At 44.8% G+C, this 10,803-nt stretch overlaps 1 protein-coding gene across 1 annotated transcript; it reads left to right on the forward strand.

Annotated features, from left to right (window-relative positions):
• The first annotated feature begins 4,607 nt into the window (after positions 1-4,607).
• Positions 4,608-7,166, forward strand: Usp51 (ubiquitin specific peptidase 51). The gene has a single exon (XM_057760301.1). It carries the CDS (start codon positions 4,685-4,687, stop codon positions 6,779-6,781), a length of 2,097 nt encoding a protein of 698 aa, XP_057616284.1. The 5' UTR covers positions 4,608-4,684; the 3' UTR covers positions 6,782-7,166.
• The last annotated feature ends 3,637 nt before the right edge of the window (positions 7,167-10,803 follow it).

The following is a 10,803-nucleotide window of genomic DNA, read 5'->3' on the forward strand; positions in this document are numbered from 1 at the left end:
AAATTTCTGCATTCAAAAAAAATCACATTCTAACCTTAAGCTCACACATATGAATATTATACATGCACCTGAAGAAAGAAAGCAACAGGCACATGGAAACATATCCACTCCCTTTTACACATTGAACATATTTAAGTGTGGCCAATAGGACCTCAAAAACAGTTTTCCATGTTTTTGAGTTTCCCCCTTTACAAATTCCTCAGTTGTAAACGCAGGCATAGGAGCGAATCCCACCCAGCTGCAGAAACATTGAAAACAATACAGCTTGCTTAAGCACATATGCACAAGTATTTGCAAGAGGCCCTTGAACTCCACCGCATTCTGTCTACACAGGCCTGATGGATTCACTCAGCAGGTGGAAGGACTTCAAGTCTTCAGTCACTAGGACACTGTGAGATGGGTGGTGGACAAAGCAGGTCCAGAGCATATAATACAGGGTCAAAACCTGACACGTGGGAGGGACACTTGCTCTTTCTAGCATCTAGCTCATGCACAGTAGGTCAACTCATAATTCATGCACACACCAAAGGGGAGTGCATTATAGAAACATACATGGGCAGGCAATGCCGTCAATTCTAATGAAGAATACTGAGAGGTAGAGAGGACCCGTCCTGTTTTCCATGACCACTTACTCCTACTCCCACGAAATATATCACAGATTAAAAACAGCAAAACCTTTGGGTCAGGTGTGGTGCAGAGGGGATGAGGGTCAATAATCTCCCCCTGTGAGACACCATAGTCCCACTGAAAGCAGAGGCCTCTGAGCGATCATACACTTGTCACAGCGATTCAAAATCCTAGGTTGTTTCTTTTCTACAACTGGTTTGTGGGGAAAAAGCAAAATCTGCCTTGCTGAATCAGAAGATTAAAACGAGAGTTTGTGGTCACAGGCCATGATTTGAATCTCTAAGGTACAGGGTTGCCTGCCAGAGAGAGAGAGTGGTGGTTCCCAGAATACCCTGCACCTGCAACATTCATCAATTCAATTGAGTCACACCAACAATCGTCCCCCATAGCTTAGGCCATTCATCTTGGAAGGGACATTTTTCATTTCTCTAAAGACTTTAATGAAACCAGGAACACAGGAAGCAAAGAATTGCTAGGCATAAGCCTGTATACCTATCACCCCAACACATAGAGAGAGAGGCAGGAGGACTGTGAGTTCAAGGACAGCTTAGGACATATAGAATGGTATCTTCCTCAAAGAAAGAACCAAGAGAGAGGATCCTTGAGTCTTTGTCTTTAAGCAAGTATGACTTTTCTCATCCATCTGCCACTGAAAAGACAAGGGCAATGTAAAACTGTTTCCATTCATTCTGCAACTCCCCATTACAGAGCATAGGAAGATCTGCTCTGCTCAACACAATGCCCACCTTGTGTTTTATGCACTATTGGAAAGGAACAGGACTCGCTTAATTGCCATTCTGAGACACACACAGGGGAAGAACATCGCCACTGCTTGTTTTCTTCACTCTATGTAGCCACCAGGTTAGTACCGGGACATAGGACTAAGTGGTGGCAGCCATTGTTGCTGTCCACGGAAAAGATGTTGGAATGTCAGGCTGCCTGTGTGGTGATATTTTGAATATGGGACAAGAGGGATGGCTTTACTGGTTGGAAGTACTCAAGGTCAGAATGCGCAGGAAGCTGACAGTAAATCACAGATTTCCCAGTTCTTTTTCCTAAAACACTTGAGGATTTCTGAAGAGTCACACAGGGCCCTGGACTGTACCTCACTTACCCCCCTGTTATATGTACAATGGCAATGAAAATTCACGTGGCAAAAATAACTCATGTCTTCAAATCAGACAGCTTCAGTCTTCAAGGAAGGAAAACCACCTCCCCAAATCAGCCAAGTGAAACAGTCTCCACTCCTAGAGCAACAGCAGAATTTCTGTGTGCCCCAACTTTTATTTTACAAGTTTAAATTACCCAGAAGCTTCAAAAACCCACTTCCCTTAGAAAGGCTGGCTTCATATAACATGATGTACAATGCTCTGCATGCAGTTTTAAATGATATGTGCATTTTATCCACGGCCAGCAGATAGTAAAGATTCATTGATCCAAAGCCCTTATTTAACTGATACAGCAAGCCTCAGTCACAGAAAGTGATGGCATTTCTGGAGACCTGGCTACCAATGTCCACACATCTAAACCATGTGCCATTTGAAGTAAAATTGTCCCCACACACATCACCTTTTATGGAGAGGACATTTAGTTTGATGAAGTTACATTGCAGTGATTCAAGGAATCACTCTAACATGGCCTAGATAAGAGCATTGGGCAAGCAAAAGTGAATGCTGAATGAGACTTCACTGTTTCAACACACACACTCACACAGTCACACACACACACACACACACACACACACACACTGGGGGGTTGGCATAAGTCCCAAAGGCAGCCTGCTTTTCAGATGAAGACAGTAACTCCCACATCAATGAGGAGGGATGAAGGGCCACTCAGTGACACTGCCGGTGGTCCATCCCTCCCAACCTAGCAAGCAGCAGACTATCAGCAGAAAACCCTTGCTGTGAGTCGTTTCTGGGGATGTTTGGTTGGCATAGATGCATCATCTTGGAAAGAGGTTGTATAAATATTTCCCAGCAGCCCTGGTGGCAGGATGGAAAGTGGTTTGATATGCTGTCCTCCCTGTCTCCTGAGAGAGCCCCCTCTCCTGACTTCTGTGTTCCGAGAAGGCTGACTGGAGAGTAAATCATTGTATCTAGGGAGAAAGGAGGGGACATCTTAGAGGGAGGCCAGAATCTTGGAAAAGCCTGAGCTGTAGTATGAGTCCCCAAAGGTGTGGATTCCAGTTGATAATGCTGTCCCCACAGTCCTAGTCAGGACAGGCAGAGGCTGCAATCTCCCCTTTGGGATACTGGCCTAAAGGTATTGAGATAAGTGCAGAACAGGCCCAGGCTGGGAGACTGAACTGGGTTAGGTTTCAATGGGGAAGGTATTTTACAGATTCTGAAACAATGTAGCAAATAGCTAGACAGACATTTTCCTGATTCCAGTGTTTCCTTTATCAGCATACATCTAAGATACTTGTTGCACCACTGTATGTGGAAATACAATGAAGACAGATTGATAAAATATTTCTGGGATCAGCTTTGCAGGAAAGCTTTCTGGATCTAACCAGGCAGAGCACCCTGTTCAGGGGGTTCTTTATGCATTCACCCACCGCAGTGTTTTCACTGTGTATCTACTGGTTTAACCTGAACACAGAATACTAGGATTGCAAATGGTAAGGATGCCAGGAAGAACGGCTACGCTGCCACTCTGTGTAAACACGTTAGGATTATTCTGTCTTTGACCAATGAACTGAGGCTCAAAGTGTTTATGATTTTTCCCTGTAGAAGCAGCAAGTTGCTGGGCTGAGGTCTATTTCAGCCTGAATCATGTGCTTATTTTTTTTTCCTCTCCTCCACTCTCAAGAATAATAACCTCTCCACTTTACTCTTGAGATCGGAATCTTAAAGATTCCGGAAGGAATACTGTAGAATTTGCCATCTTGGTAAATTCTTAACCCCACCTTGGTTAGTTTTTTGTTGTTGTTGTTTTAGTTTTTTTCTCTTTTTTCTTTCTTTTTTTCTTTTTTCTTTTTTCTTTTTTCTTTTTTTTTTTTTCCTGTAGAGATTACCATAGCCAGGTGAAGCCTGAGTCTGTCCAAGATCTTTCTCTAAAATCTGTGGCTGTTGTTACCTCTGGTAGAATCCCTTTCAGGAAGGGGTTTTTCTGCCTAGGGGGACAGCGGTGCCATTCATCACTGCTGGAGGCCTGAATCCGGGGCTGGGGGCCCATACGTGGAGATGGGAGGGGCCAGGGGGCGGCCCCCTTGTGACCAGCCCTGAGGAGAGGTCAGAGAGAAGACTGGCAGAGAAGCGCCTGGACAGCAGCAGCAGCTGACTTTCTACATCAAGCGCCTTGGGGCCCCAGGTAACAACCCAAACCTTTTTACAAATCGGCGGGCTAGGGAAGCTGCTGAGGTTGGGGGAGGGAGCAGGCACTTTGGGGGTCGCGCACTGTGGATGGGGGTGGTCATGCGTGAAGGGAGTCTGAATTCTAGGGGAAACCCTAGGAAATGAGAGGACAGGAGCAAGAAATGGGGTGTGAGGGCACAGGAACGAAAGAGCAAGAGAGGGCGCTAGAGCGTGGCATACAGCAAGTGCGCTTAGGAGTAGAGGCTGAAGCATAGGTAAGTAAGGAGCCAGGGGACACTTTCTTCTCAGTCAGTTTTTCAAAAGATAACCTCCTTTCAGCCATATTTAACATATATTGTTGACTCAAGGGTTTTAAAGATGCAAGGAAAGAACATAGGGAAAGGTGCACCAAAGCGAGGCTGCACAGAGCGCCGAAAAAGACAGAGGGTTCTGCCTTTTATAAAGAGTTGCCATCCTTTCCACCCTAAAGCTCAGGCCAGTCCCCCTTCCCCCTCCCCTGTACCCGCAGTTCTGGCGGCCTTTGGAGCAGGTAGCCGCGGGCTCGGCACGCCACGCGAGTCCCGGTGCAGGGGCGGAGCCGCGGCCGCCCGCGGGGCTCGCGGCAGGGGGAGGGGCTGAGGCTAACGGCGCCGCGGCCATGACGCCGGGCTGGCCGTCCACACGAGTTCCTGTCTCCCTCCACCCACAATCAGAGCTCATTTCCAGACGCGTTTCTTCCCAGGCTTGGGAGTGAGCCGATGGCCCACGTTCGAGAGGCGTCCCGGTCCTCCCGCTCCGTCGCCAGTTGGAGTTCGGGAGCAGGTCGAGGAGCCTGTTTGGAGCAGGAGGCAGAGAAAGCAGCGAGAATGGAGCAGACGATGCGGGGTACACAGGGAGCCCAGGAGATGCAGCCGGAGCCGTGGCCGGAGCCAAAGCCCTTGTCGGAGAACTTAACAAGGAGGGGCAGTGGCAGCGAGGAGAAGGTGCTCCCTTCCAGCCAGGCTGCTTGTCACACCAGCTCGGTTTGCCCGCGCCGCAAGCCCCGCCCTCGGCCCCAGCCCAGGTCCCGCTCCCGGGGAGGGCGTGGGCTAAAGGCCCCACCCCCGCCTCCCGCCAAACCTCCGCCTCCCCCGCCAGCGCCGCCACCTCCACCCCCGCCCACGACGCGGTCGGTGGCCTGGCGCAAATCCAGGCGTAGGTCCAGGCCCAGACCTAGACCCCAAACACGCAAAACCTGCTCTAATGGCCAAGGCTGTTCTGGGGATCCAGAGGGCTCAGAGAACAGGTTGCTGGAGGTGGGGTCTGATAAGGGTCCCACAGGCTGCCCACATATAGAAAGCTTAAAAGTAGCTAAAAACTGGCGGAAGAACCTGCGAATGATCTATCAGCGTTTCATTTGGAGCGGGACACCGGAGACTAGAAAACGTAAGGCAAAGTCCTGCATATGTCGTGTGTGTAATACCCATAAGAACAGACTTCACTCCTGTCTCTCCTGTGTGTATTTTGGATGCTTTACTGAGAAGCATATCCATATTCACGCAGAGACAAAGCAACACAATTTAGCAGTCGACCTCTATCATGGCGTTATATATTGCTTTATGTGTAAGGATTATGTATATGACAATGACATAGAGCAGATTGCCAAAGAAACAAAGGAGAAAATTCTGGGACTGCTAACTTCCACCGCGGTAGATGTTTCCTCTCAACAGAGTATGACCTTGGAGGCTGAAGAAAATCAATCAACCTGTGAGTCGAAAGAACAGGAGACCACAGTGGTAAAACCCAAGAAAAAGAGGAGGAAAAAGACAGAATATTATACCGTAGGCCTCAGAGGGTTAATTAATCTTGGGAACACTTGCTTTATGAATTGTATTGTCCAGGCGCTTACCCATACTCCACTACTGAAAGATTTCTTCCTTTCTGACAAGCACAAGTGTACAATGACAAGCCCCAGCTTATGCTTGGTCTGTGAAATGTGCTCGCTTTTTCAAGCGATGTACTCGGGGAGCCAAAGTCCTCATATTCCGTATAAATTGCTGCACCTGATTTGGATTCATGCTGAACATCTAGCTGGGTACAGACAGCAGGATGCCCATGAGTTTCTTATTGCAATGTTAGACGTGCTGCATAGACACAGCAAAGATGATAGCATCGAGCAGGAAGGTAACGCCAACTGCTGTAATTGCATCATAGACCAAATCTTTACAGGTGGCTTGCAGTCAGATTTAACATGTCAAGTTTGTCATGGTGTCTCTACAACTATCGACCCATGTTGGGACATCAGTTTGGATTTGCCTGGCTCTTATACCTCAGACAGGGCTAGTAGCACAGCGAGTAGGAATGGCCCCAAACCAGGAGTTCCCTCACTTACAGATTGCCTACAGTGGTTTACAAGGCCAGAGGACCTGGGAAGCAGTGCCAAAATCAAATGCAGTCACTGCCAAAGCTACCAGGAATCTACCAAACAGCTTACAATGAAGAAATTACCAATCGTGGCCTGTTTTCATCTGAAACGATTTGAACATTTAGGCAAACAGAGACGCAAGATTAATACTTTTATCTCATTTCCTTTGGAGCTGGACATGACACCCTTTTTGGCTTCTACTAAAGAAAGCATAATGAAAGGCCAGCCATTAGCAGACTCTGTGCCCAGTGAGAATAAGTATTCTTTGTTTGCAGTGATTAACCACCATGGAACTTTGGAAAGTGGTCATTATACCAGCTTCATACGTCAGCAGAAAGACCAGTGGTTTAGCTGTAATGATGCCATTGTCACCAAGGCCACAATGGAAGAGTTACTCTATAGTGAAGGGTATTTACTGTTCTATCACAGGCAGGATATAGAGAAAGAATGATCTCATCCAGAATGCTTTTCAGAAAAACTAAGAGCAAGAATCCTGCAGTGATAGACAAGCCTACCTGGAATGGACAATTGGAATGCTTTCACAACAGCAAGCACCTCTAAAAGAAACACACAAATCTACCTGGAGTAGACAGTGACCATAACACCTATATGACAAGTAACACTTTGGCATAAAGGAACTATTTTACCCTGTTCCATAGGTCTATGGAAAGAAACCGTTGACCAGTGACCATTTCGCCTTAAGAACTGGGAGGAGGGGAGGAAAGGTTGAAAGGGGTCACAAAGCATATTAAATGAAGTCTCAAGGTGGAGGGAGGTGCAGATAATCTGAAATTTTTATGTGCTTCTTGTTTCTTCAAAGATAATGTGTTAAGTGTGGGGGTGTCTTTTAGAAAATGGGTTTTTAATTGATTGTAGTTCTAGTTATGAGTGCACAAATAGTCTGAAAAACCAAATATTTTAAAGAAAAACTTTAAAGCTTTAAAAGAGAAAAGTTAAAAACACTTTTGAGAGTTTTAAGAGAACATTTTAAATGTCAAAATTTTAAGTTAAGTATTTTAGAAGTATTTTTAAATGTTTTTAATTTAAAATGATTCCAAATTGTTAGTATGTGAAAATAGAGTATTTAGAAATTCTTACAATTTAAGATGAAATATGAAAATTTATAAGGTAGTTGTTGAAACACTTTAATTTAAAAATAGTAAAAAAAAATCTTTTTAAAAACTCAATGTTTAAGGTGAAAATGCATGGATTCTAAAAATGTAAAGCATAAAATATATGCATTGGAAAACCAAAATTTACAGAAGCATGCCTATAATAGTTTCAAAATGTCAAAATATAGAATGAAATGAAATTTTAAGTTCAAAACAGATAAAGTGATTTAAAAGAAGAAAGTTTAGAACAATTCAGGGAAACAGAAATTTGGTTTTAAAGATTTCAAAACCTAAACATTTCAAATATTAAAAGAGAACCTTATATAAATTCAACTACAGAGATTTCATTATAGAAACAAATTTTAAGTTTAAAAAGAATATTCGCAAACAAATTGACAACTGAAAGACGTGTAAATAAGAATGTACTTGAAAGTTGAAAATTTTATTTTGTACTTAAGTATATTGAAATATAGATGGATATAAAATATATAAATGAAAGAGAGTAATGATAAGACAAAAATGGTTTGTGAACATATGTATTTTTTTAGTTTTTTGTCAATGCAGAATTAACTATATTGGAAAAAGTGATGACATCAAGATTTTTCCCATTTAGAAGTAATTATTCATATACATCCTTAGCTTCTGAAAGGAAGCTTTTAGTAATTTTGTGGCTTAGAGAAATTAGATCCTAACTGTGAAGTTCTGGCTTTTGATGTTTCAGCCCCATGCTCTGACTGAGAAAGTGGCAGGGACCCGTGTCTGAGAAACACCTACCCTCTCTGCTTCCAGTCTTTTGCCTCATGGGGAAACACGATCTTTAATTTCTACAGTAGAACTGTGGCTTTGTGTTTGAGCAGCCCTGCTAACTCCCTCTTCCTCGTCACACCCACCCCATCCCCATTCCTGATTTCCTGAGTCCCTCACTTGCCTAGCCTCACCTAGATCAATATAATCCCATCCTGCAAGGATCCTTTCTTATACACCTGGGGACGTCATTCCTTCGAGACCAACTCACAGATGACTTCTCTGGAGCCTTCCCTCGATCCCCTATGCAGGCATAGATTAGATAATCGCCCCCGTCTCTCCTATTGTGCCTCCAAACTACTTTGTCTACACCTCAATGAATAGTACTTCAACTGTGATTCTACTGTAGCCTTGTGATTGTCTGCCTCTCTGCACCAGGTCCTGCGAGCAGAGGGACAAGCCTTATTCGCTTTTGTGTTAATAAATACTTGTTGAATGCAAAAGTGAGTTTCATTATTTTCTCTGTTTCCCCTGTTATGGATGTGTTTTCACATGTTGACTCATTCACCGACCTCTCATTAAGTGCCCCATGCTGTAATACAATATGATGAAGGTTCTAGCTTCCCCCCAGAGACGGTATATGAAATGCTCCTTAGCTTTTGGGGAATAGCTTAACTAGGTTCTACCCACTAGGGGACTAGTCAGGAGTGTGGAAGGAAAGCCAGGAATAATAGAGGGGAAAGCACACAGCCGTGGAAGACTGGATGGACAGTGGGGACCAGCAGCTGCAGGAGAAGCTGAGTTCTCTGGTATGTATATGACAACGGCCCCATCGCAGTTTCCTTCAGGTTCCCAGAGTGTGTGTAATTATGCTATACTTAAGTCCCCATTGAGGCAATGTGCCTCACCACTCCCCTGCAGTGTTGTCTATCACCCTCTGTGTCGTAACTGGGTAGCAGAAAAGTGAGGTCTGGTGGCTGTAGTTTGTCCAGTTAGTACTTTGGTTCTTCCACTATTCTTTGCGGTCTAGAGGAGGGGATGAATCGCTTTGCTCTGTCTCTCCCTGTGCATAGCCCACCCATCACTCAACATAGGCCTTGTTAGCTTGCAGTCTTCCCAGACCCTTCACACAGGAGCAAAGCTGTTTGGTTCCTAGTAGTTGGGAAGCAAAGTGAAAAGCAGCAGACGTCAGGAACCCAATATCTCCTTTAAGGATATGCCCCAGTGGTATAATGTCCTACACCTCACCTCCTAAAGGTTTCACAACTTCCCAGCAACTACAGACTAGTGGCCAATGACTTTAACATGCTTGTACTTGGCGGGGGGGGGGGGGGGGGGGCTAACCTCCAAACCACAGCAACCTGTTAGCAGTTACTATCTTAAGGTAATGTGGCAACTAGCAAGAATCCTAGTCGTTTCCAGCTTGCAGATACTTTGGCCTGTGTCTTAGGCTGCTTGTTCTGTTGTAATAAGATACCTAAGCCTGAGCAATTTTAAAAACCAGAACTTTGCTCTCACAGTTCTAGAGGTTGGAAAATCCAAGAAAAAGGTGTCATTAGGGTTGGTGTCTGGGTGAGGGCTCTGCTTTTAATCGTGATGGCATCTTGGTAACTTTTTCCAAAGACAAGAACATGCTGTTCTCAATTGGTGGACAGGGCAAGAAAGCCAATGAGGACCGAGCAGAGCCCCAGCCAGGCTTTTTGTAAGAGCACTAATTCACATGGGATAGCTGAACATTTTGACTTATTCTCCAAAGGACCCTTTTCTTAATACTGTTGAATTGATGATTAATTTTCAATGTATGATTTTTTTTTGAGATCCAGACAGTAGCAGGCCTCAAGCTATGTACTGTCCGTATAAAGTGTCGAGAAAGGTCATTGTCCACCACATAGTTCTAACTGCCAGAGCCAACAGCAGAGGTGGAAGGCTTACTGGTTTCAAATGAGCATCTTTAATTTCTGTGTACACAAAGTTCTAGTTCCAGACGCATTGGGAAGGAGCCCCAAGCCATGCCGTGCTCTCTTGAATGGTTGCCACTTTGTTATATTAGTTTGTTTTCTCTTAGAACGGCAGTTCTCAATCTGTGGGTGGCGACCTCTTTGGAGGTTGAACAACCCTTTCACAGCAGTCCCATATCAGATAGTCTGCATATCAGATTTTTACATTATGATTCACAACAGTAGCAAAACTTCAGTTATGAAGTACTAGCAGCGAAAATAAATTAGTGACTGGGGGTCACCACATGAGGAACTGTGTTAAAAAGTCGCAGCATTAGGAAGGTTGAGAACGCTGCCCTAGTCTTCCCCACAATTTAGATTTTCTTTTTTTAAAGAATGACTGACAGGACAGAAGCCCCATGCTTTGGGACTTGGGACTTGGACCTTTGAACATTTGAGAGATTTAGTCCTTAGATTTGGAACTTCCGCATCAGGAAGCAGAAGAGCACACATCCAAAGCTGCAGAAAGATAAGTAGAAGAAGGAGTTGAGCCACTGCTGGGTGCCCTGGAGGATTCTGGAGAGGGCAGAGAAAGGGGCAGAGGCACAGGGAAAAGGGAAAGGAGAGAGGAAAAAAGAAAGGAAACTGTCTTGCAATTGATGGTTAAGTGTATGGGTAGG

The sequence above is a fragment of the Chionomys nivalis genome, chromosome X (genome assembly GCF_950005125.1).
Source record: "Chionomys nivalis chromosome X, mChiNiv1.1, whole genome shotgun sequence".
Taxonomy (NCBI): Eukaryota; Metazoa; Chordata; class Mammalia; order Rodentia; family Cricetidae; genus Chionomys; species Chionomys nivalis.